Here is a 27,463-nt window from a genome sequence, read left to right as displayed (position 1 = left end):
CAAAGCATTTTGAGATTCTTTTTACTTAAAAATATAAATTTGGCTTGAAATTTGTATCTTATCTATTCATGTATTTTAATCTTATGTATTTTTTTATTCTAAAATTCATAAATAGATAAGATACAAATTTCAAGACAAATTTATATTTTTAAGCAAAAAGAATCTCAAAATGCTTTGAACGTTATAATAGTTATATGCTACTGTCATAAATATGAAAAAGACATACCTGACCAATTATCTACAAAATCGCTCTTTTTTAAGAACTTAACTTTTTGTATTTTTTAATCCGGCTGAAACTTTTTTGGTGCCTTCGATATGCCCAAATAAGCCATTTTGCATCATTAGTTGGTCCATATAATTTTCCATACAAATTTGGCCGCTGGCCATACAAAAATGATGTATGAAAATTCAAAAATCTGTATCTTTTGAAGGAACTTTTTGATCGATTCGTTATCTTAGGCAAAGTTGTAGGAAATTGCTGACTTTCAAAATCATTTGTCCAAACGGGTCATGCAGGTCTTGAACCTGCCGATGTACTCGGATTTTGTGGTGCTTTTCTCAAGGAGCTATTAGACTATGGTAAACAAACAAACAAACAAACTCGCACTAATTTGTGTTTGGTACGGAACCAACCAAAACCAAATGGTTCAGCTTAAAAAAACGTACATGAATATCACTTAAGTAATCAAAACATGAGATAGGGTTGCCAGATCTTCAATATTTTGGTCTCATTTGAAAAGTCATTCGATGATTGATCAGGACATAGTTTGCATATAGATAAGACAGATCCGGCTTTAAAAAAATACATAAATATCACTTAAGTGGTCATAACTTAAGAAAGAGTTGGCAGATCGTCAATATTTTAGACTCGTTTGGACATTGTTCAGTTTTCGCTTCTGAGTCGATATATCGTTTCTGTGTCGATACGAGCTTTCTATGAAAAGTTCATTTTTCGAGCAGGATTATAGCCTTACTCAGTCCTAGTCCAGTGAGGAAGGTAAAAAAAGAAAAAAAGATTTTCAAGTGTTTCGCTATTAGACCTAGTTTTTTGATCATCGATATCTCGGGAACCAATGGTTCGATTTTCAATGTAAACACTAAAAATTTTGTGAAATTTACGGCTCTTTAAGTTTTTTAGCCCTTTCAAAAAGTTATCATTGATTTTAAAATTTTGAAATATTTATGCCACAAAAAAAAGTTATTAGTTTTATTTATTTTGAAAGTGTATTAAATACCCATATTTAGTTCAATGACACATTTTGTTAAAATAACAGAAAGTGTTATTGTATTTTCTTGCAAAATCCATAATTTTGTTCTTATTGGATTGTTAATGTAATTACAGAGTTAATTTTTCGAATACGTAATTGTTTTTTTTTTTAATTTTAACAACTAATCCGACCATCCCATCAACGTTATGGTCTTGCCAGGTTATTATTTAATGTCAAAAAATGTTATTCCCAAGTTATTTTATGTCTACTTGGAAAGGTCCTGTGTACATAGGAACCCATGGTGCATGGCTGTTTAAAAAAAACTGATTTTTTATTTAAAAAAAAAAAACATATAATTGTGAGGAAGGCTGGTTTGGTTTGTTCCAAAATATACGCCAACGCCTTTCTAAGCGGATATCCCATAAGTTAAAGATAACGCTTGAATCCGCTATGGATGCATGCATCAATTTCACTTTTACATCCGGCGTATTTTTTTTTTTTTATTTACTTGTTTTGTTGTTCCCCACCCGCACCACCACCAAAACAAGGGGAAGGGAAACGGATCTCCTCAAAACCAACAGTCCAATGAGGTGGTGACCAGCGATCGGCGTCGTCGTTCCAAGTTATGAATTATGATCATGGCGATATGGTGACCGCCGCGCGATCCAGCAAACGGACGACGCCGGCAGGGAAATTCCGTCACATGCTTTCTTTTCTTCTCCCTTCTTTCTTTGGCGGCGGAGTCCGCGCACCGCTGTTTCGTCATCAACTTTGTCCGGCCGTCTTGCATGCACTTTCTTTTTGGGGCCAGAGTTTCGTTGGTCGCGCCATTTTTGACGCTGGTTCCGGGATTTACCCACGTGTCGTCTATCCGGTTCAGATGATATACGGCGGATTTGCAATTAATCGTTGGATGTGGAGGTTGAATCATCAATTTTATTATGTCACAATATATGACATTTTTTATCGAATGTCTGATGTATCCGTATATCACTCCAACAAGTTTTGAAGAAGTTAATTTTAAATTTGTTTTGACTATCTGAACTATACCTTCTAAAAATACTTAAAACAAGTAATATAATAATAACATGCTAAATCATTTTTCCACCAATCTTGTATTTTTTACAACATCCTGTTTTTGGTGTTATGCTAACAAGTTAACGTGCCCAATAAAACAACAAATTACAATCTTATAAGTCGAATTGCAGAAGGTTGATTTTATTTCGTAATATGTAATGACATTTCTTGGTACTATTTGTATAATAATAAATAATATAGTAATTACTAAAAAATCATGCATTATTCAATGCTTCTTTCGTAATTTTGGACTCCCAGGTTCGAGCAGAAACTTGCAATAGAGACCACAAAAGACGCGGGGTCGTGAAAGTGGATGGTTTGATTTTTTCCGTAATTTTGGTTTATTCTTGGAATAGGGTGTGGAATTACATCCCTCTGATAATTAGTTCGCAATATTTAGCTTATCTCGTTTAAAACTGTTAAAAATATAATATTGTTGAAAAGAATGTTGTGGCTCTCTTAAAAATTCGGGGTTAAAGTACCTAATAAGTCTTATTTTTCTAAAATTTATGACTAAATAAGTTGTCCCACCAGTAAATCTAGGTTTCCATTTGGAATAAGCATGATCAAGCCAAGTTTTCAAAGGCTCACAGCACTTTAATGTAAGACAAAGACTGAATCTCCCTCGCTGTGTTAGCAAACAAACTTCTTTTTTAAGCCAGAGTCAACGATACATACCTGTATTTGGCTGATTAGATCACCACTCACACCTCCAGCCGCCCCACCTCGGACATCGCCAAGCTGCGAATCGCCTCCGACAACACTTCCGGATAGCTGCTCACTGTACACATGAAACGTCGCAAATTGGCCGACCTCTTCGGGACGCACCGGAGCCAGCTCGGGGCCCAGCTGAACCCCAAACAGTACCGACAACTTTTCGACGATGTGGTCCCCGAGACACTTCCGACGGATTCGGACTACGGATTTTCCCGCGGCGGAATACGGTTCCATCGCTGTTCACAACAACAACACCAATCTCACGGAAATCACCACATTATAGTACGACTTGAGCACCGAGCACCGGAACGCGGGATTCTTTGCACTGGTTGGCCATTTGGGCTAAGGGTTCGGAAGATTCCGAGGGCCCACCTTTTTTTTGCGACGAATATTTTTGTGATCACAATTTCTGCATCAACATTCTCGACTCGCACGTCACTTTGCTGTCAAACTTGGCCAAGGTAGCAGCGGTGCAAGGTACAGACGAGAATAAAATCGAGTTGGTATTTGTGTGACAGCCGAGATGGAGGGGCAGGACACTTTTACTAAAATAATTAAATTAATTAAATTTGAAGTTAAAAAAAAGTTCACTTTTATTCCAGCCACTTTTTGCATACTTTTTAAAATAAAAGTAGAATATTTTTAGTGTTAGAGTATTTTTCGTTCTCTGCAGCCCAGTCACGACGTTCTAGCAGGATCCTAATCGAGTTCGCATAGAGTTGGATATTCCTACAGCATTCTAGCAGAAAATATCGGCAATGTTCTACCACAGACAAACAGACGGGACACTCGAGTGCCGAACCATCGTCCTCCAAAAACGGTTATTTCAAATGCAATTTTGTTTCGGCATTCACTCACCCGGCGCTGATGGCGCTGCTGTCGTGACAGCTCGCCCGTCTATTCTCAGTGTGTGTGAAGCGTGTTCTTGTTTTTAAGTTGAGCGTGAGCACGTGCGAAGCAGCAAATGAGAGCACACATATTTATGGAATTCTGGAATTCTAACCGAGAATCACAATCCAGGCTTTCCAGGACAAAATTGGGGCAGTCTTGGCCATACCCTCTTCCCCACTAATAACCCGGTAGGCCTGCTCAACTGCCTGCCAATGTCGAGGTTGGTGCTGAGGCGCCGGCTACTGTGGAGGAAGCCAGATCCTGTGGTGGAGTTACTCCTTCGGAGCAACCTGCTTACCCTTCGTGGACTGCTGCTCAGATTGCTGCTGCTGGTTGTCCTTTTGGCTTTTTGGCGATGTTGCGCCACTCAATCTTTTTCCAGTTCAGTTTCTGTGGTTCTGTTTCGATGTAAATTTTGCGGTAGCGTTTTTTGGAATCTTTGCCACTTTTTGCTTTTGTTGTTTGATGCAACTTAACTGCGCCGTGGACACGTTCCCCGTGGAAATTTCCGAAACGCCCATCGTGGGGATTATTTCTGGTAGGTTTGAATTGGATTTATCTATTTCGACGGCCACTACTGATGTTTTCGTGACCAGGGAATCTTGTTGATGATGGTGTTAGGTGTAATGATTCGAGGTTTCGGTGGAGGAGAAATCTTCGACAGAACTTGGTAGCAACTGGGAGGACCAGTTATTTGATCTCTGTCGGTTGCGGTTGTGGTGCGTCGTTGCTGGTGCTGCCGCATGATTTGGCTCATAAGGTTCTGCTATTGGAAACGGAACCATCTTCGGCCTTCGGTGTTGATTTTTATTCTTGTCATCGAGTAGCAACAACAAAATTATTTCGATCAGCTGTTGATGTTTACAATCGTTTAGGCTTGATTGTCTCACGCATACACTGACGTGGCACATGACAGTAATGGGTTTGTATTGGTATGTTTGGGTTGCGCTTCGGCATCAGCTCACCAGGCAGCGCTGGCGTCGCCGTGATTTGGTGATTTGATAAAGGACGATGGATTTCAAAAATAATTTGTATGGAGAGTCACGTCTGTTTGTCTGTGGTTCTACCGTTCTATCAGGATTCTGGAAGAACCAGCTCTGCTAGAATACGTATTTCGTGACTGGAAAGCTATGAAAAAGTGAAATTATTGACAACCAGCAATGAATCCAAGATGGAATCGTGTAGATGGAACATAAAAAAAAATCTTTAGATAATTTTTTTTCTGTCAAACGAAAAGCTTTTTAAAGTTTTTTATCTGTCTTTTCTTCAATTTTTTAATTCTGATTTGCTCATTTTTTTTAATTTATTTTAAAAATGTGTGCAAAACATACATTATTGAATGTAGATGCTAAATTGGGTCCTAAAATGAAGCATAGATTGCTGATATTATTGTTTACAGCGATAAAGCTTATTTTTCTGAGTACAATGACCCTTTGTACGACCACAAAGAGTTTAAAATGGATTTTTAAATCAATTTTGAAAAATTAACCTCGCGGTCCTTCTTGACAGAGAAGCTCCTACTTGACAGCTCGTTCCAAGGGGACCATAGTTGATCCATCGAAAAAATGTTGTCTTGTCAAAAAAAATTTTTGCATTAAAATGAAAAATAGTGATCAGAAATGGTTTTTCATCGTGTTTTTTACCGTTGTACATAAAAATTGACATAGGGCTTTAGTACCCAATTATTGTAAAAAACATTGTGCAATAAAACATTGTTAAGAAATTTTCCATTCTTTTTTATTCTTGTAAGCTTACACCTTAATTATTAAACATTCATTTTTACGAGAACCAGGACAAAATTTGTTAAAATTGGAAGTGGTAGTGAACAATGTATTTCTTATCAAACGAACTGTCAATGAAAAATATCTAAGAAGGTAAATTTCTACACTGTGCTCAAGGCTACGCCCTTACAGTCCCAGGGGAATTGGGTACTAAAGCCCTATGTCAATTTTTATGTACAACGGTAAAAAACACGATTAAAAACCATTTCAGAACACTTTTTTTCATTTTAATGCAAAAATATTTTTTGACAAGACAACATTTTTTCGATGGATCAACTATGGTCCCCTTGGAACGAGCTGTCAAGTAGGAGCTTTTCTGTCAAGAAGAACCGCGAGGTTAATTTTTCGAAATTGATTTAAAAATCCATTTTAAACTCTTTGTGGTCGTACAAAGGGTCATTGTACTCAGAAAAATAAGCTTTATCGCTGTAAAAAATCTAGATTACATTTTCAAAAGGTCCTATCTGCATAGGAAACCCATATCAGCAATCTAAGCTTCGTTTTGGGACCCAATTGGGAAATGTTTTTTTGGTTACTAGTGCGGGAACCCACGCGACTTTTAAAAATAAACAGAAATTGTTTGATGGTTTGTCAGAATTTGAACAAGAAAAATATGGATGTGATATAGAATTAAAAACACCGTTATTTTTGCATGCACTAATATCTTTAACTCTTTATTAACTATCAACCCATTGAAAATACACGTGTTCTTATAGATTATTTTTATTTAGTTATGCGTGTAAAATGCGATACATATGAACTCACTAAGTTATTCAAGTTTTATCATTAATTTATTTTATTTCGAAATTTATTACACTTTTCAAATTACACATTTACCATATCTTTGCAGAAAAGAAACTTTCAACATTTATTATTTTAATGTTTTTATTTATTTTCAAATTTTATACAAAACAAAACTACAAAAGCGTCTTTTTCTTACCATCAATCCTTATATTTTGCACGTATTTCGTCGTTGAAAAATGATTCAAATCAAAAGTTAAATAATGCAATAAGGTAACAACAAATAAGGGCAACTAAAAAAGCTAATATTTGACTAAATAATATGTACATAACAATACTTCCCTAGCGAACCCAAATCAAGTTCATTTTCTTTCTTTGTTTACAAATTACGGAAAGCAAACTTAATTCCAGGTGGTATCTTTATTGCATCGAAGTATTTTTGCACCCACATTTATTCCGTATACCGCAGTTCTGAGGAGGAAGGGGACAATGGTTAAATTTTATTTCCACTCATGTTTCTTCAAAACTACTACAAAACTTAAGACTAGGTGTTCAATTCAATTCAATTAAAAAAAAAACTCGTGTGATGCTTGGTTTTTGTTTCTTTGTAGGTAGTTGGACATTTTCCTCGAAAACTGAAATGACTCAAAGTACACAACTAACTTAACTGCTAAAAGGGATGATGGGGGATGTTGTAATTATTTCTCTAGTTTGCTTAAAAAAAGGTTATCCCTTTCCCGAGCGAGCGCGCACGATTCACCCCGACTCTTAGTTGGGGGGGGACCATTCCAGGGGCCGGCTGGAACCAGGGATTGTATCACATTTTTTTGTTTTTGTTGTTTTTCTTCACATCATTCTTCGATTCTTCACTCTTTCGCTTCTCGCGCACACTCATTCAATTCATGGTTTGTTTAGTTGAACGTACTTTCTTACATTATAGAGCAGAGCCCGGATTGTTCCAATCCGTTCTCGACGCGAGGCTGCCGGATGAATTCAATACCGTGCAGACTCGGCTTCAAATCATACGCAAGATCAGTCGGTTCTTCTTCGGTCGCCGTGACCGGGCCTTTATTAGATTCTTCTAGTTCTTCTTCATGCATCATCATTATCAACTGGTTGCTGCTGTTCTGGCTGTTGTCACCGCCGCCGTGCACGTCGTCCAGGTTCGAGTACAGCAGGTCATCGCAGTGACTGTCGATGTAATTGTTGTTGCCGCCGCCGCTGCCGCCTCCACCGCTGACCAGAACCGCAATGCTAGAACCACCTCCGTGAGAACTTACGCTATTGCTGCTGGCTGCTGAGGCTGAGGTGTTTGTGGTTTTTGCCTTTGTGATATTGATTTTGATGCGGTTCGTAATGATGCTGGTCGCGGGTGCGTCCTGCAGCTCGATGTTTCCGTCGAGCGATGGCTTGAGCTGACTCTGGCTGGTGCTTTCCAGTGCGGGCGTTGGCGACGGAACCGCTTCCACGTCAACGGTGTCTAGTTTTTGGGAAAATGACAGCGATCAGTAATCGGCTGGAAATCGACGGAGTTTAAAACACCGTAGTAACAGTTCAATAGGGCGAATCTGCCTTTGTAAACAAGCAGACTATCCCTTTTGCTTAAGTGACAGTTCACGTCAAGTAAGAGGGGGATAGACTGCTTGTTTACAAACGCAGATTCGCCCTACTGAACTGTTACTACGGAACAGTTTGTGTGCTCTTACCTGTGTCTTTGGAAACATCTTCCACCATAACCGACTGCTCGAGCGTACCCACGTCCTCGAACTGGGCATCCTCTTCGTCGATCTCGTCCTCATCCCTCGGTTCCTCCTTCACCTTGATCGGTTGACTAGTTTGGGAGCCCTCGTCGTCTGGACCACCGCTGCGGAACTCTTCGCTTTCGTCCAGATCGTTCACGGTAATGTTCTCTATCGTGGGCTCCTGTATGGCAAGGTCGTCATCAATGCGCGTCTCGATTATCTGCGGTTCCGCCGATTTGCTGGAACCACCGTCTTCACCGCCCGCCGCCGATTGCGTTCGCCCATCCTCGCCTGTAGAGTGCGAGTCCAGCGTTTCAATGTCGTCGTCGTCGGGAATTTCGGTCACGACTTCCTTCGACGGAGGCAACACAATGACATCGTCGTCATCATCCATGATGATTTCTGTTGGAAATTAAGATTGGCATATGTATTAGCAACTGAAACCTTCCACAAACATCCAACAACTTACCCCTGGCGGTGTCGTCAGCATCGCTGATCACCTCTTGCTTGATCTTCACCTCCTCGACGTCGTCATCGATCTTGCTCTTGTCCGCATCGTCGGTAGTAGCGTTCATGGCGGTCTCGTCGAGCGTCAGCGATGCCTTGTAGTCCTCGTAGCACAACGGATGGTACGTGTTCTCCTCCACCCGGGTGGCGTTCCGCAGGTGCCATTCTTCGGTGTCTTCGCAGTAAAACTGCTCAAACTCGTCGTGGCACATGTGGCACCGCTTGTCCGCCTCGTCCGAACCAGCCGGACAGCTCGGCACGGGAGACTCCACGTTGCGCCCACCCGTATCGCCATCGCCATTGAACTCGGTCTGCTCGGTTTGTTGCGTCTCGAACCAGTTCTTCTCGCGCTCCTCCAGGTCTTCGATCTCCTCGTACTGGATCCAATCGGACACGTCGTAGTACCACTTGCGCGAGTGTGCCTTCCGGGCGGAGTCACGATCGCGACGGTTCTGCCGGAAGTGCCAATCCAGATGCTGGCTGTACTTCATGGTTTGTTCCGGCGGGAACCGAACGCCGCAACTGCTGCACTGCATTCCACAAAACAGCTGTGAAACGATGGCCGATTGGCGCTTCTTGAGCTGGTCGGCTTTGTTCAGGAACACCGGTTCGATTTCCTCCAGCTCTTCTTCGAGGGCTTTGTCCAGCTTGCTGGCGACCGAAGTGGCGGACGTCGAGGTGCTGGCCGGAGCGCTGTTGCTCTTGGAGAGAATTCCGGCAGCCACGATTTTCTTGTACAGCTCGTCGATGTTGATGTTTTGCAGGATTGGGATTGCGGCGGAGTTGGTCGCTGGAGGCGCAGCTATGGCCGGTGTTGTCATGATTGGTGCTGCCGCTGGTTTATCCTCGGATTGAATCTGGTAGCCGGTCAAGTTGTTGGACACGTTGGCTGCGGGGATCGAATGCGGCATAAGGTTCGTCAAATAGTCCAGCCCGGTGACCATCGGTGGAACTATCAGTGGCGCTTGTTGTTGGATGGCAGGGAACAAATGATTTGGTGGACCCGACATGGACGGCATCACGTTGCTGAGTTGAGGCATAAACGGTGGCAGCATACTTTGGTCGCGGGGTGGCGTCCGCAGGTCACGATGTAGTGGCGTTCGGATCATGTCCCTGATGTACACCCGGCCGGCCACAACCAGCTTCGGGATTGCGGTGAATCGGATGTAGAAATCCTTGCCGCGTAGTTTGAACACTTTTGGCAGCCCACCGAACTCAACAGGATACGGATGATCGTCCAAGATGACCGTCAACAGAAAGTCTGCAAACTGCAGTTTGTGGATCGTGCCCTGTATTTCAAACATTTGCACCTGCGAGTCCAGGAACACGGGAATGATCGTTTCCGCATTGACGATCATGTTGATTTTGCCAGCCACGAGATCGTTGCGACTGTTTCCAATCTTGACCTGCGGGGCAGGTCCGCTGATCTTAAAGACGCGCGTAATGCCGTCCAGGGTGATGTTCGACGGGGGATCCCCAAAGTAGCACTCGTACCAGCTATTGTCGATGTACAGCTCACGCGTCGGCGCACCCAGCTTCATCTGGTAAACTTTACCCTCGATCGTGATGGACTTGTAGCATTCGTTGAAGCTCAGCTCGAACGAGTCGCGATCATCGACAACGACCATCCGAGACCCCTTCTGGAAACCGATCTCTTTCGGTTCATCCCAGCTCATGAAAATGACCGCAATGTCGTCGTAGAACCGGATCTCCCTCTGGATACCGTCGATGTTGATCGTACGAACGCTGTCGTTCAGCTTGGCCACGCCCGGCATCAGCATTGTCTGCATCGGACCACCCACGATGTTGTTCATGCCAATGGGCGGCGGATAGTGCGGCCGGATCGGTGGCGGAGGAATCATGTTCTGGTCTATCCTCGAGAATGGCGCCTTTTCCCACGGGTTCAGCATCGGAGCTGGCGGCCGATGGTTGATGATCAAACCGGACGGTGCCGGTACGCTTTGAACTGGACGATTTGGCCAGGCCGGTGCGGGTTGCACCACCGGTTGCGGATTGAAACGAGCATCTCTCGGACGACGTGGATCTCGCTGCCTCAAATCGGCCGCCGTTGAATTGGCAAAGTTTGGCCCCTCCAGAGGGGCAACCTTGCCACGGAAGTCGTTCACCACCGCTTGCGGTGGTGGTGGCACCGTCGACTCTTCCGCTACCGGCAAAGGACTGCGCGCTTTTTCGTCGTCAATCCGGATGACTTCGTCCGGTTCCTGCTGTGGAACGCCCACTTGCTGCGAACGCTTCATCAATTCCATACGCTGGGCTTGGCGAATCTTTTGCGTTTCGTTCAGCTGAATGACCTGCTTCATCAGGATGTTGTACTGCTCTGGGGTTATCTCGCCCTTTTCCATCTGCTCCTGGGCCTGGGCGATGATGGTTTTAATGTTGGCGTTCATGCCGTCCTGGGAGTTGTCCTCGTCCTGAAGCTGCTGCTGCTGCTGCTGTTGTTGTTGCTGCTGCCGCAGGTCCACATCCATCGGCTTCGGTTGATTGATGGAGCGTCGACGTTCTGCGGGATCATCTGGAAACGAAGAAAGCGTTCAACTCGAGCTGAACTTCTCACGGAAAAGACAAAACCTACCCGGTAGCTTGTTGTACAGCAGTGGCCGACCAAGCTTGTCGCGGTCCTTGTTCTTGGCCGCTTCGGCGATCTTCGCTCGAACCGCTTCCAGCGCGGCCTTCGAAGAAGGCAGCTGCCGCTCAGGAGATTCACTCAACTCGACGACCGCTGCAGCGACGACGTTCGTCGGTTCCGTGGAAATGATCGGCGGCGGTGGCGGCAAAATGGACTCCGGATTCAACGGACCAGCTAGCTTGCGCAGATCCACATCCTCGGCGCCAAACAACCTGAAGGGAAACAAATTTCATCAGTGGTCTGAAGAGTGTTGATTCCAAGTTGCGCTTGCACACTTACACGTCGATTTTCTCCGACTTGCTCTTCTTGCTGGCCGGTTGTTCCTCGTACTTGTGATTGCTAGGTCGCTTTTTGATGGTGGAGGTGGCGCCGCCACCGCTCAGGGAATCGACCGTCGTGGACGAGGTAGGTTCAACTATACTACCGGAGCTACCACCGAGCGACTCGGCGACCGCCGACGTTGATATGCCGGGCGAAACGCTGTCGGGAACTGCGACGACGACCACATCTTTGAGCAGCGCCGGTGGCGGAACACGCAGATCGATGTCCTGCGTGACCATCGTCGGCTTCGCGTCTAGCGCCGGCTCACCCAACACTTTCTCTGCAAGATTCGAGTAAAACATTGCGATTTTCGGCATTTTAAGGAGGGGGAGAGCACAAGGAAGGTTTTGTTTGTTCAGACTATTGCGCTAACCGAGGGGGAACTTTGATTGGCGGGGACTTTAAGGGGAGAGGAACAACATAAAACTTGGAAGAACTAACTGATAAAGGACTAACGACAACGCGGATATTTCGGTCTTCAGCTTGGGGCCATCCTTTCGGTGTTTGCTGCTCTCTCCTAAAGTGTGTGCAAAATCCTCTGAATAACTGTTCTTTCAACATTGACTAAAAAACGTGGCAGCGAAATCCGTAGAGAGTCGTTTTGAATCATTGCATGTATTCTCAATATTCAACCGCACTAGTTATTAGATGTGCTGACTGTGCCCAAGCACAACCCAAATCAACGAATCCTCGCTTTGCCAAATAGGTCTGGCCGCATTAACAATAGTGATTAGGGGTGTATCGATGCATTGGAATGCAACAAGCACTGGGAATGTTGACATTATATGAATAATGTTTTGGTTTGCAAAGGTCAAGCTCATGATATCTTTTTTTTATGGTATAAACTAAATCTATTTTTCGATCGCAATAATAGTTCAAAACGACTCTCTACTGAGCAATTCTTTTAAGAATGTTTTTTTTTGTTATTGTTTTTTTTATTTGGCTGAAACCTTGTTAATAGTTTCCCTGTGACCAGACATTTTTAATTTTATCACTCAAAAATACTAAATTAAAAATGTCGAAAAAATTGTACAATTCTAGTGAATTCCCCTTATTTTGTATAAATTTTTGATTGAGAAAGTAACAGTTCTCAAGTTTTACACAATTTCTTAAACCTCCAATATTAGTTGGGTCATTCTCCGCCAACTCCTACAGCAGTTGCCCCCTCTCCAATTTCCGTTAAACATTGCCTTAAGGAGTAATTTTGGTCCCTGATCAAGAATCCATTTAAAAAAAGTTACAAAAACATGTAATTCATACTTAATTACTAATTAAATCTCCCATTGATTAGCAGTAGCAAAAAAAGCAGCTATTTTGAAATTTGTTTTTTGTATTTTTTGGTGAAAAAAATGTTTATGTTTTTACACAAAAGTCCCTTTGATACTAAATTTTTATTTCTTCCTTCACAGTTTAAACCACAAATCACAAAAAAAAAATCTTGTCTTAGTAGAAATCCAGAAAAAATAAAGAACTCGCACCGCCACACCGTCACGAGGAGACTTCGATCTTGGATTCGTGATCAAGGACCAAATTCTCAAAACTGTTTTAAAAGAAAATTTACAAAAAAAAAAAAACTCCCAAAATGAGCTTTTGAATGCCATTGTAATAAAGATTTATACCCCATTTTGAAAATTGTTAAACAAGTATATAAAAATACTGAATACAAATTATTATTATCAAGGCCAATGTACATTTTATTTGAAATTTGTGTCTCCTTCCCGCAAAATTTTACCAAACAATTAGGGGGCAATGCAAAAAATATTTTTAAGAAAAATACTAGTACAATTAAATGCAAAATTATTTAGAATTTATTGTACATGTTTATTCAATGGTACACTTGTATAATTTTTACTAAATTCAATTTTGACTCAACAGTTCGGAAAAACGAGACCAACTTTGCATGAAATCATTTCAATTTTGCAGATGGCCTATACTACAAATTTAATTAAATTATTACTAAAGTCCAGTGTTTTTTATTGATTAAACCATATTTTAAATTCCTATCTTTTTTACAAAAAAAAAAAAAAATAAGGGGCAAAACTATATTATTTTAAACTTTTAAATTTTAATTATTAGACGTGCAATGAACTGAAAAATATTTAAAATTTTGTATATTTTTTTTTTTTGATTTTTGGAAATCTTATTAGGCCGTTGCAAATATTTTTTTTTAAGTTTATGTCTCTCGACTCGGACCAAAGTCGGTTTCAACATTTTAATGAAAAAAGTGGTGTAAAATGCCTTAGAGCAATTCCAGCTCAAATCAGGAATTTTTCTGGTACTTTTGTACCCGACCCTCTCCGATTTCAATGAAAGTTTTTAGACATGTTATCCTAGGCCTATATAAGCCATTTTTGTGTATATGGAGCCAATAGTACTCGAAAATAACATTTGAGAAGGGCGTAAGGTATTTAAATATTTTGTATTTTGCAATTTAAAAATTACTGTGTCTCGAAGCCATTGCGTCGTATCAAAAGTGGTCCAAGACAAACTTGTAGGAAATTGGATGGGCTTTCTGAAAAAAATACACTGAAACAAAAATACACGCCACTTCTATGAGATTTTTTGATTTTTAAGTCTAAAACTTAAATTTAAAGGTGTTGTCACGATTTTTTTTCGTTCAAAATTTTTGAGGAAATAGCCTAAGATTTTACCAAAAGACTGACGAAAAATGCAGGATGGTATGTCTCTCCTAAAAAAATACAAAAATCATTTACTAAAACTGTTTTTTTGAAAAGTGGTCTAAACGTCAAAATTTAAAAAAAAAAAACCCATAGTGGGAATCGGTTCCCCAGAAAATTTTACATAAAAGTCTCCATATTGACCATTGTCCTATGTCCAATCCTTGGGAAGATACAGCGGTTTTAAAAATAAAAATGAAGAAAAAATGGGGTTTTTGATGGTTTTTGGCAATTTCTATATGACAGACTTGGTTTTTCAGTCTCGTAAATATTTTTACCGGAAAGCTCGTCCAATTTCCCATAAGTTTGCCTTTGACAGCATTTCAATTGGATGTAAGGGCTTACAGTTATAAGCTTAATTACATTGTTAATAACTGAAAAGAGAATATTTTTTTCAGTGTGGTAGAAACCTGAATAATAAATTAGCTTACGTAAATATCAAAACGAGTCAAATCAAAAAGCTGTCAAAGGCAAACTTATGGGAAATTGGACGAGCTTTCCGGTAAAAATATTTACGAGACTGAAAAACCAAGTCTGTCATATAGAAATTGCCAAAAACCACCAAAAAACCCATTTTTTCATCATTTTTATTTTTAAAACCGCTGTATCTTCCCAAGGATTGGACATAGGACAATGGTCAATATGGAGACTTTTATGTAAAATTGTCTGGGGAATCGATTCTCACTGTGGGTTTTTTTAAAATTTTGACGTTTAGACCACTTTTCAAAAAAACAGTTTTAGTAAATGATTTTTGTATTTTTTTAGGAGAGACATACCATCCTGCAGTTTTCATCAGTCTTTTGGTAACATCTTAGGCTATTTCCTCAAAAATTTTGAACGAAAAAAAATCGTGACAACACCTTTAAATTTAAGTTTTAGACTTAAAAATCAAAAAATCTCATAGAAGTGGCGTGTATTTTTGTTTCAGGGTATTTTTTTCAGAAAGCCCATCCAATTTCCTACAAGTTTGTCTTGGACCACTTTTTGATACGACGCAATGGCTGCGAGACACAGTAATTTTTAAATTGCAAAATACAAAAATATTTAAATACCTTACGCCCTTCTCAAATGTTATTTTCGAGTACTATTGGCTCCATATACACAAAAATGGCTTATATAGGCCTAGGATAACATGTCTAAAAACTTTCATTGAAATCGGAGAGGGTCGGGTACAAAAGTACCAGAAAAATTCCTGATTTGAGCTGGAATTGCTCCTTATACACCTGTCCAGTCGTTTTGCCATCATTAATTTCCAAAAAATCTAAGTATTGACGAAAATTTTTTTTTCGAAAAATTAAATTTTTGCGGTGCTGTACATTGGGATTTCATAAAAATTCAAAATAATTTTTAACAAGCTCAAACATGCTACATATGATTATGAATGCAGAAAAATGCATTTTACATTGTTTTCAGTTTTCAGACTACTATTTTCGTGGAAATTTTGAAGTTTTTTGGAAAAAAAAATTTTGCCCCCTTTTGGGGGGGGGGGAGGGGGGGGGGTCATAAGCCTTGAAAAATATTTGCAACGGCCTTATTGTAAAACAACTTTACTGATGTACAATGCAAAACTTATGTCATCAAAATGTTGGAACCGTGCCAACCAACATTGGACCTTTTCAAAAAAAAAAAAAAAAACTCCAGAAATAGTTTTTAGTTTATTAGACTTCTATTAAATCATGAAGTTTTGTAATAGTAGTTGCAAAAAGAGGATTTGTTCAGCACGAGTTGTACATTTATCACCGAGTTCACCGAGTTGGATAAATACGAAGAGTGCTGAAAAATCAAGTTTTGCAACGAGTTCCATACAACATTTTTTGCAATTCCAAAAAACATACATTGAGTGAAATTTCATGTAAAATTTTTATGTATTTTGTCAATAAATCGTTTAAATCAATTTTTTTTTGAAAAGTGTTACTTTTCGAAACAAGTGCTGAAAAGTTCAACCAAAAAGTTGCAGTTGCACCCATTTGAGTGCTGAAAAGTAGAACTTTTCAGCATTTATTTTGAAAAGTGTTGCTATTCGATTCTGTTATTTTTGGTACAGGAAAGTAGGCTATTTCGTCGTTCAAGAATGACAGGAAAAGTAAGTAGTTTCACGACGGAATCGCAAAAATTATTTTTTTACCCTTGATTTTTCGGACCGATTTTGAACGAGGGGCGACAAAAAACTTGAGAAATATTTTTAACGGTTATATTAAGCGTTGAAAATAACGTGCAATCCCTAGGACTTTTGAATATTTTAAACTTTTCGAATGTAAGAGTTGATAATAATAGTTTTTCACGATTGCCGAGCCACGTAGCCCAGTGGTAACGCTGCCGCCAACACAACTGGTGATCTTTTCCCTTCTGGATTCGATTGCTTATGGTACGTTCGTTTGAACAGCCAGTGCGGCACTGAGTGCCACACTCGTCGGTGCCAGTTTTGGTTCAAACGAACATTCTTTTTCAGTGTGCATGGAACTCGCATGAAACTGAAAAAATATCGAGTGCGGCACTAGAGTTTCAGTTCCAAGATGGCGGCGAAACTAGCGCGAGTTTCTTCAAACAAACACTTTGACAGCTCTGAGTGCGGCACTCAGTGCGGAACTAGCCCTCAAACGAACGTACCATTAGTAAAGGGAAGGTAGTGTATCGTCAGAAACTGGACCTTATCAAGACATTAACCTTAACATGTTAATATTAAGTTTATTAATAAACTGTCACTAAATCCGCTTTGTAAATGCCGGCCTTGATACTCTTCACGGGTGTTCCCCTCAGAAGCAGAAAAAAATACTTAAAGCTGCCAAAACTACTTCAAAATATCTATGGACTAACTTATAATGGGAAAATGTGCCCTTTGGTCATAGGAAAAATATTCACAACATTTCAGCCAAATAAAAAAGGTGTAAACATATTTTTTACTTGAAGTCCCAAAGAATTGCTCTTTTTGTTTCGGCCAACAAAAACCTTCCGAGCGCGAAACTTACAATCGATGCATGGAAGAAGACGAGCAAGTACCGTGAAAAAAAGAACACAACACAATTTCGAATATCGCGCCCACCCACACAAACACACACGTGAACATAAACACTCGCAACACATGGGAACGGCAAAACTAGAAGAGGTGTGTGTTGTAGAACTCGAGAGAGAGACAGAGAGAAATAAGTCCACAATATATTTATATATCAAAAAAGAGGCGGAAAGAAAAACTACAATTTGCTCCAAACGCCCTCTTTGGTGTGTATTCGCACAATCAAAACTGCTTTTATTTGGCCATAGTTTCAAAGGTCGTGTTAATGCTCTAGTCTTATGTATGCTATTGGTGTGGAAACGACGACCGCCGCCACTCGGCAATACTGGCATTATTTCGGACAACCACACGAAATGGCACGAAAGCAACGTTCGCGGCGAGCGGACAACTTGCACCACCAACGCCGGCCAGATCGATCGACCTGGCCACGTGGCCACGCACGCCTTTTGCACACTAGAACTTAGAGTAGATAGTGAAGGTAGTAAATGGTGTTCACTCTTACTTTGATCGCCGGCCACGGGTTTCATAACTAAGTTTGCCTGTTGATGGTGGTGTTGGTGGTCTAGCTTCAGCTTCTTCTCCGGCAGCAGCACGCGGAGATCGACATCTTTCGACTCGTTGGTGATCGGCACCACCAGGCTTTCGAAGTTGGCCGCCGGTGAAGCGTTACGGTTGGGACTCTTGGACGATTCCCGGGGACGGCGGGTGGCACTTTTGATGCTTTCGCTGCTGCTGCTGCTGCTGGAGATCTTGTTGTGCTTGCTGCTGCTGCTTTCGCGTGACTTGGGCGAACTCTTTTCGCTACGCGACGGCGACTTCTCAGCCGAAGATGACTTTTTCTTGGAAGACGGACTCTTCGAAGGAGACGACTCGGAGGAGGACTTTTTCTTATTCTCGGACGAAGACGATTTGAGCGAGCTGGTCTTTCCGAGTCGGGCGTCATCCTTGCGATCTCGCTTCTTTGTGGGGTCGTACTCGGCCCGCGATTTCAGCGAGGGGCCACCGCTGGTGGTTGTACTGGTTACTTTCTTCCGATCGGCGTCCGCTTGCTGGGCCTTCAGCCGTGGATCGACCCGTTTCGGTATGCGACCGAGGCGTCCGCTGTCCGGCTGGGCAGGAATCTGTACGCCAGCGACGACGGTCGAGCTCACGCCGGCAGTGGCCGCCGATGGTACGCCAAGGCCAGCGTTACGGCGCGCCAAACGGGGGTCGCGCGATTTGACCAGGTTGATCATTCCCTGGTTCGGGGGCAAAATACGACCTCGGGGGTTAGGAACTGTGGCGGCAGGTTGAACAACCGCACTTGCCGGTCGTTTGAGCTCTGAAGCAGGCTGCAAGAATAAAGAAAAGAACACACAATTAAAATGACATTCACGGCAAGTTTAACAACAACTAACCTCTTTGGAAACACTGGCCGTTTGCAGCACCAGTTGCTTCTCTTGCTCTTCGATGCGCTTCTTTGTGGCAATCAGTTCCAGCTCGAGCTTTCGGGCCTGTAGTTCCAACAGCTCGCGCTGCTTGTCGCGAAGCTGCTGTTGCATGTCCAGGTTTGGCTCGGGAACCTGTGGAACGAACCGAGAACGTTAAACATGCACATTGCAAACGTCGAACCACCTACCTTGTTCTTGAGAAACATCGGGTTCACGTGGATGGCCGGCGACTTGGGCTTTAGCTGTGCCGTAATCGGCCAACCCGGGTCGATCGAGTTGATCTTGATGTCCAGCGCGTACAGCTTGGACTGAGGGAACACCTCGTTCCACGTCTGGCGCAGACTGAACATTTTCTCGCGGACCCGCTCGTTCACCTGTGGGGGGGGCAAATAAAACAGAAAGCGTCTTTAGTTTGCTACGCACACATTCAGCAAGATGTCGAGTACGAGGACTTACCGTTTCAAACACCCCGCAGAAGGTGCTTACGATGACCTGACTGAACAGCGACTGGTACTGCTTGCCGACGTTCTTGACGATCGAATCGATGAGGTACAGGATCGGTAGCTTGACCTCCGGCTGAACCTAGATTTGACGGGGCAAAAGCAAAAAACGGGGGTATAAAGATTGAAGCAATTTCGACCACATTACCGTGTCGTCCGCTGTGCTGTGCCGAGCACACGGGAGAAGAGTAGTGATTTCCTTGCCATCACGAACAAGCAAACGACAGCTCACGCGTCAGATCGAGACGAACAACTTCACACGCACGCACATAGATCGATAGTTTAAGGATTATTTTTTAAAGATTTTTTACTCGCTATCTAAAGTAAAGGGGAGTAATCTTGCTCCAAGTTTTAATTTAACAGCGAGTCCCCTAACCCTCAATTGCACCACCTCTCAGATTTGAGGCATTGTTTTTAAACGCTTCTTACTGCATGTGTAAATGTGACGTTATATTTTCTTTAACTCAAATCGAATTTCCATTGTTTTGTAGTAGTTTAAAGGACGCACATATTAACTATAGAAAGTATTTGAAGTGAATAATTCTTCAATTTATCGAACATCGATTGAATAATAGCTTTGTTTAAAAATGCAGGGTAACCACTCAAATCCCATTTTCCAATTCTCAACTTTTCAAGAACCTTAAACGGAGGCGTTCGTACCCAAAGAATGATATGAACTCAAAAACTGCTATAAAAGAGATAAGACCAGGTACCAGTAGGGTTACAAGAGAAAATTTAAATTTTGGAAAATCGTAAGTGATACCCACTTGGCTCGATTCTTTGAGTAAAAAATAAGTAACTGTGCCAATGTTGAGCCAAATCGGTTAAGGACCGCTTTTCATTGTTGAAGTTTGTTTGAAAAAAATCGAAAAAATGTATGGGGAGGAGCAAAAATTTCAAAATTCATTTATAAAGTGGTTTCAAATGTATCGGATCATTGTCATGTGTGAGATTCTTATGTAAAATTTTATGACAAACAACTTTGTCGAAGACCGCAAAACAATTCGAGTTTACCCTAATGAGTTATTAAGGGGTTACATACATGTAAATCGGCAAACATGTCAAGGGCACACACGCAAACTTTTTTTAAATTTGTTTTCAGGACTTTAACATAAACATTTTTAACTATTATCAACATAAATTTGAAGACATTTCGTTGCATCATTGCCGAGGTATAGGCTATTTGAAGTTAGCAGATTCAAACAACGAGTGTCACGATATCTCAACACTGCTTCGACCAAATCGGCTCAACATTTTTGTGAAGACTTATTAAACCGGTCCCGTGTGCATGAAGAAGGCCGATTTTCAAAAAGTTTCTTTTAAAAAAAGATAAAAATATTTTTGTGTTTTTCAAATTAAAAATCGTCCGGTTTTGATTTTTTGTATTTTTAAAAAAAGCAAAAATTTAAAAATCGGGCTTCGTCATGCACACGGGATATGTCTTGAGAGTCTTCACCCCAAATTTCAGCCAATTTGGTCCAACCAATCTTGAGATATCGTGGCACCCGTAAATCAACTCGGTGTTCCGAGAAAAACGTTCACAAAGTTTGACAGTTCGCTTTGCGCATGGCAGAACTTTAAACTTAAATCGTCTTCTACTCACTTAAAACATTGCATATCTTCATGAAACTTGCAGGAATTCATCTTTTTAAAGGATTTAATGAATATTCGGAAATATGAAAAATTTAGATTTTCTGCATGTATGTAACCCCTTAATGATTTAAAAAGGACGTTTTAGTATGAAAACTTGTTTTTTTTTTCACAAACTTCAACGATAAAAAACGACCTTAAACCGATTTCGCTCACAAATTTTCACAGTTTGCCTAAGGAATCGAATCAGGGGGTATCCCTAATGTCGGTTTTTCATGCATAAATCACGTGGCCTTCATTTGAAATTTTAAATTTAATTAATTTTTTTCTCAATTTAATTTATTTTCAAAATACGCTGGAAACATGATAACAAATTTAAGTTTTTTTTAGAGAAAGTCATGTAAAAATATTCATATTTTAATTATAAATAAAATAAGTTGTAGACTTAGACCTCGCTAATCTTATTTTTTTAAGATAAAATATCAACACGTTATTATGACAGCCTAAATAAAAAATGTTTGAATTTATTTTGTAAGTTTAAACAAAGAACTTTCAGATTATATTTCATTGTGGATTTTTGTTCTCAATAATGAAAAACAAACATTTTTCACACTTGTTTACCCATTTTCATATACGGGATTCCGAAGTTCTATTATCCGAAGGTTTGTATGGGACTTCGAATAATCGAATTATGACCAATCAAAAATACGGGGAAATAAACCCATTTTCGTCATGCTAAGCTTTTTGACCTGTTCTCGTCACTTTTGCGGTTTGTCGCTATTCAAACAATGTCGCTAAAGATATGTCAACAAAAAAGAGTTGCTTGCTCATTTTTATCTGAGTTATTTAATACTTTGACTCAAAAATAAATGAAAGCTGTAATTCAATACCAAGAAGTTCTGAAAAGCCAATAATAGAAATGAGTTAAAAAAAGCTATATTTCCGAAAAAAAAAAACATCACGAATTCGGAACTTTTTCCCAAAGTTTTCGCAATTTTTTTTCTTGAAATTTAAACCCTCTACTGCCCAAATTTTTTTTTCGGAAATATTTATTTTTCTCGTGTTCAGGAGGTCATTTTGAGCAACTTTTGTTCTACGAAAAACTTTACTTCTCTTGTTTTATGTTTTTCTTGTTTCATTTTTAGTATTTTAATTTGCATTTATCTTGTTTAGTTTATGTTTATTTTTGATAGTATTTGGCCTACTCTACCACCTAATGTAATTACATTTCGCCTATCTATTTTTTTCACATTTTCTGCTATAGAATCGCACCATCATCATTGAAATTGCAAAAAAAATCGTAGAGGCATAGTCTGGGACACTACAAAAATTACTGCATACTTCTTTTTACTGAAAATATAGGAAATGTTTGTAAAAAACACAACCAAAGTTGACAATGCTTTTTAAAGATCAAAAATCGGTTGGGAAATTGATTTTTGGCGATTTGTTAGATCGAAGCCCGTCTAAATCCGGGGTTAGGTTGTAGAGAGTTAAAGCAAAAAGTGGCATGTTTTGCCTTCCTCACCTCAATGAGAAAAGGCTATAAAATCGATAAAATCACTCGAAAAATGAGCTTCTTTATTTGACCTCGTAGACCCACCTTCACGTATACCTATCGACTCAGAATCAAATTCTGAACAAATGTCTGTGCGTGTGTCTGAATGTGAGTCTGTGAACCGAAAAATATGCACACGATTATCTCCAGACTGGCTGAACCGTTTTGGTCTTATTCGATCTGTCTTGAGATCCCACAGGACCCTAGTTAGTATTATAAAGATTAGAAAAGTACTTCAAAAGTTATGCTAAAAAAACGACTTGGCTAGAGTTTGAAATATTGTAAAAAAGGGTGGTTTTTGTAAGAAAACTCAATATGCTATATATTCTTAGAAAGGTAATTGAAAGACCTTTCCAACGCGTTCAAAAGATTGGAGATCTGACCATCAAAAGTTATGAGCACTTAAGTGTTATTTATACACTTTTTTGAGGCCGGATCTCAAATATTTTGATGAAAAAATTGTCCGGATCTTTCATGCGATCCATCGTTGGATAGGTAATCAAAAGACCTTTCCAACAAGCCCAAAAGATTGAAGATCTATGACCCTATCAAAAGTTATAAGTACTTTAGTTTTTTTTAATGAACTTTTTTTGAGGCCGGAACACAGATATTTTGATAAAAATATGCGAGGAAGGCACCAACCACCTAAAGGTCGATTAAGTAACGTTTTTTACTGTTGAAAATATTTTTTTTTAAATTTTATCTGGGCTAAGCTATTTGTACTCTCCCGGAAACATACGAACTTGGCTTGCCTTCATGGATTTACTTGTAACAAGTAAAATATTGACGACACAAGACTATTGCAAAACTCAAGTTAACCAATAACTAAAAAAACTACTAGTAAAACAGAAAAAAAATAAGTGTACGCTGGTCACAATATTAGACACATTACCTTGATTGTTCAACAGGTCTTTCAATCTCAAATAGATTAAAATGGCAAAAAAAATTAGAATTTCAACCTTCAGCATTTCATCAGTCTTAAAAATAGTGAATGGGTCCAATATCGTGGGAATAGCTTTACTTTGGGCCAAAGCATTGAATCCGTGCAAAAATTTTAAATTTGAAGTGGTGCATTAGTGCAAGGAAAATAAGGAACTTTTTTCTGTACTGGGATAAGCTCTACCTCCACAAAAACAAGATTTCATGCCTAAAATTTATGTAAAATTGATAAAGGAGATTGGCACTACCTCTAACATCCGTATTGTTACTATTTGTTCATTGCTGAACGTTTAATAAAACTAGATAAACTTCCTTCAATAATTCGATGCTATTCCCATACAAGTCCAAGAATAACTAAAACTTGCATTTCATTAGTTCTGACTGTTTCAAACTTATTTGTCATACAACTATTGATTTTATCGCATTTTGAAAAATCAGCCTTCAAGAAATTTTGTTTTACGCATGCCCAAAAGTGCTCTCGCCAGAATTTAGATTATATTTTAAGAAACGCATGTGCCAAAAGAAGCAGTTGAAAATATTGTCACATTTCCAAGAAATTCGATCTCAAAGTTTTAGTGCACTGGTGCTACCATGGGCGTTGAAGGGTTAAGGAAAGTTTTCAAGACAGAAAGTCTACATTTATTTATGTATGTACAAAGTAAAATAAGGTTCCCAACGAATATAACAATATCTCTTTTTGTCGATTATTTTTTGTGGATTTTGACGAATTTCGACTTGAGTGGTCACCCTGTTTTGGTTCATCACGTCCCCTCTAGCGAAGATGCAAAACAGTCCTTTAGATTCATTTTGCAACAAAATGCAAAAAAATCCTGCAGTAAGCTTCCGTTATCTTCGATCATTATGCCTTGAACGAGTTGAGCTTGCCTAACATCCGCCGACATCGCATCCCCAGACGCCTTGAGTTCCATAATCACTTGAGTCCCATCGGCATTCGTATTCACAACTTGATCTAAGCCGGCTTATACACTGGCACAGAAGTTTGTTTCATGTTCTCTTAGGGTGCAGGTCCGCCTCAATGTCTAGCTGTGCTGCCATCTGATCGCGCGTTAGAAGGACATCCTGACAGGACGGCTCTCCGGCCCACCGGAGCCTCTCGATAATCCCGAATCAGAGTGACGATGATTGGTTCTCCAAGCAAAGCGTTCATGGTTTATGCACCTTCTCCATTCGTTCTGGGGTGTACGTACTCCATGGTAGATCGTTTCGTTCGAACACTCCAAGGGCTCGTTCGTCTTTTTGCCGCAGTGTCTAGGTCTAGTGGCCATAAAGGGCCATCTTTATAATCAGCAAAGTCAGCTTCGCGACACGTTGCACTGTGTCAGATTTCCTGGTTTTCCGTAATCCAAAAAAGGCGCGATTTGCTGAGTGGATACGACTCTGGATATCTAGGCTGGTGTCGTTGAGAAATCGAGAGCAATAAACAGTTACCTTCCTTATCACTCATTTCCTTTAGAATGTGACTGTTTGTTCGTCTATTTTTACAGTTTGAGTTTAATTTTTAAAAATTTTATGTGCTTTATTTTCCGCGAATTTTTTGATTAGCTGGTTTTCAGTGCAACCTCCAAAAATCGAGAACGAGAAGACCGACAAGAAGGCACATTTGCCCCCCTTTGAAGCGCGAGCAATAAACCATTCCGATAAACAGAAATTGAAAAGTAGGTAAAATAATAATGAAAGTTTGTGCAAAAATAAACAACAGTTTGATGAATGTGTTCTTGTGATCAATTGAAAGAGGTTTCGATTACAAATGGTTTATTATTGGCACCCGTTTGTTTCACCCGGAATAGAGCATTTGTAAGCTGTGAAACACTGCGTTTTTTTTTGTTTCGTTTCGTTAGAAATATGCTTTTTTAAATCTTATTCTTAGCGAAAAACGTTTTACTGTTTTGTAAAAGGTTAATATCAATATATAAATAGAATCACAGCACGAGTATTTTTAATATGTAATCAGTCTTTTGGTTTGTTGTGTGCGATGAGCAGGTTTATTGCGCGCGGATTTTAATTGCTGCTGATCGAAATCGCTACGTTAGTTACAGTTCAGCTGGCAGTCGAGGTTGCTGCTGATGAGCACCCTTTTAAAATGGAAGTTTGCAGCAGCTTTGCAACCATGTGTTTTGTTTTCAATGCCAACGACGGTCATGATTCCTTGAACTAACGGATAAAGCCGTAAACTTTTGTTCACGACAAGTCAACGCGGGGCAGCTTTTAGCAAAGAGAAAGGAACTTTTTAAACAGAACGTGCCTAAAAGAGGACGCGCGGCTATGGTGAAAGTAGCTCGCAATTCTGAGTTCTTGACTTGGCGTGAAGGGAGGAAACCCCGCACAAACAAGTGCAGTACTTTCGACGAAACGAAACCTGTTCATCACACACTACCGATGGGGAGTTGGGGGAATTTTCGTGGCCGTTGTTTTGTTTTTCTTCTTATTACAACACGATTCAAACGCAAACGGTCGCGTTGACACGTTTGCTCTTTTTTTTTCTCCTGCTAACTTGCTGTTTTATCAGCAGTTGTGTGACTGATTGGTTTACTTGATATTGATGCCGTTTTGTTCGACAGGCTCAACGTGACTAGAACTAGAGTGTATGGCTCTTTTGGGGTGGGCCCAAAATGGTCGTGTGATAAATACGTGATAATGGTTATTTGAGAGGGAAGAGTATAAACCTGGGACAGATGCTTCTCGACGGCGTTCACGATGATCGGGGCGTAGTCGAGGTTCTCCTCGGCCAGGATGGTCAGCATGTTGATGAGCGGCTTGCTGTTGACGTTCAGATCCGCCAAGCTGGACAGATACTCGGTCTCGATTTCCCGGGCCCGCTTATCCACGGCAGCCTGGTCCAGGGTGGCAGCCGCCATGATTGCACACTACCGCACTCTTTTCCGACGAACCGAGAGACTCACTAAAACTGCTCCCACCTGTGTGGCCGCGCGGACGGAACTGAACGCACACTGAGCTCTGCGCGCGCTCCAGCCACGAACTTAACACACTCTCTCGCACTCACTCACACTAATCTTCTTCTTTTTTTTTGCTTTGATGAAGTTACTTCTGCTTCAGCTGCCGCCGAAGGTTGTGTTTACTCTCGGGAACAGCTGCTAACGTTGCTCGATGAAATCTTCCACGAATTGGAGCTGAAAAACGGAAAAATGATTAAAATACGTTTAGCTATCGATTTAAATAGAACATCACAATTTCGCAATTAAACGTTTTCTTCAGCATCGCTATTAAGCTTGCATAACAATTTCACAAATCGATCGAAACACAGAAAATTATGTCAACAACTCAAATTTTCATTGCCAAACCATGAAATTGCACAACAAAAACCTGACACACCAAAAACTGCAAACGTTTCAAAAGTTGCTCACAAACAGACAAAAACACACTCCCTCCATCAAACGAAAAAAAAAAATCATCGACGTTGGCGACGACCGACGACTCGACCCAGCGCTCCGCCATCTTTGCCAAGTTCGACACAGGAAAAAAAAAATGAGTCACGGTCAGCGGGACCTCCAGATTTCGGCCAAATTTCCGCCCCAAAATCATCGGCATCCACAATTTTCCACCACCCACGGGACGTACCTTTGCTGGGGAACAAAATGCGCTGCTTTTCCGACGGTTTCAGCACATTTTCACTAGCTTTTCAACGTTTTTTCACTGCACGTACGAAATTCGCGTGCGTTTCATCTTGAGCACTGTTGGAAATTGCTTGATCGACTGCGATGCGAATGTCGACTCGGCTCGGGAAAATGCCGAAAAAGGGCGCCGGCAGGGCTGCCAGCGAGCTGTCGGTAGAATTCTGACTGCGCGTGCACGCTTATTCTTTGATAACTCAAATTTGGGTTAAACTATTTTTGAAATTTTACGAAAGTTTCGCTTGAGTTATTTAAATTAAAACTAAAATGTGAATATTTAAAAAAAACATGACAAGACAAAAAATTTCGCAGTTTTAAATAAATTGGGTCAGAAAGATGAAAGTATACTTTAGCATACAGCCATACAAAGCACGTCAGAGAACAATTTCTGATCGCTTTTTATATTTGGGCGCAATAGGTATCGAAAAATAAAACAAATTTACCTGTGATTGATGAATCAACTGAGACCCTGTGTGACC

The 27,463-nt window shown here is 40.6% G+C and overlaps 2 protein-coding genes across 2 annotated transcripts in view; both read right to left on the bottom strand.

Annotated features, from left to right (window-relative positions):
- LOC6032219 (probable ribonuclease ZC3H12B) overlaps nt 1–3,464 on the bottom strand; it is a 28,297-nt gene extending 24,833 nt beyond the window's left edge. The window contains exon 1 of the mRNA XM_038261660.1: nt 2,964–3,464. Within this exon, the coding sequence (XP_038117588.1) occupies nt 2,964–3,236 (273 nt within the window). The 5' untranslated portion in view covers nt 3,237–3,464. The remainder of the gene's footprint in view (nt 1–2,963) is intronic.
- A 2,855-nt stretch (nt 3,465–6,319) lies between these two features.
- Nucleotides 6,320–27,078, bottom strand: LOC6032216. Its single transcript, XM_038265638.1, has 11 exons — nt 26,932–27,078; nt 26,019–26,483; nt 19,207–19,332; nt 18,939–19,124; nt 18,718–18,882; nt 17,823–18,651; nt 11,591–11,912; nt 11,258–11,523; nt 8,627–11,197; nt 8,122–8,559; nt 6,320–7,895 (listed from the first exon to the last, which is right to left on the bottom strand). Exons 2-11 carry the CDS (start codon nt 26,208–26,210, stop codon nt 7,345–7,347), a joined length of 5,646 nt encoding a protein of 1,881 aa, XP_038121566.1. The 5' UTR covers nt 26,211–26,483; nt 26,932–27,078; the 3' UTR covers nt 6,320–7,344.
- Nucleotides 27,079–27,463: the final 385 nt, after the last annotated feature.

The sequence above is a fragment of the Culex quinquefasciatus genome, chromosome 3, assembly GCF_015732765.1.
Source record: "Culex quinquefasciatus strain JHB chromosome 3, VPISU_Cqui_1.0_pri_paternal, whole genome shotgun sequence".
Classification (NCBI taxonomy): domain Eukaryota; kingdom Metazoa; phylum Arthropoda; class Insecta; order Diptera; family Culicidae; genus Culex; species Culex quinquefasciatus.
This window is presented reverse-complemented; position numbering and strand designations above follow the sequence as displayed.

Excerpts from the sequence above, each read along its gene's own strand:
- LOC6032216 (XM_038265638.1), bottom strand. The coding sequence starts at position 26,210 with ATGGCGGCTGCCACCCTGGACCAGGCTGCCGTGGATAAGCGGGCCCGG. Across the intron at positions 18,652-18,717 it reads CGGCCAGTGTTTCCAAAGAG|CCTGCTTCAGAGCTCAAACG; the intron begins GTTAGTTGTTGT and ends TTATTCTTGCAG. Across the intron at positions 11,198-11,257 it reads GCTGTACAACAAGCTACCGG|ATGATCCCGCAGAACGTCGA; the intron begins GTAGGTTTTGTC and ends CTTCGTTTCCAG.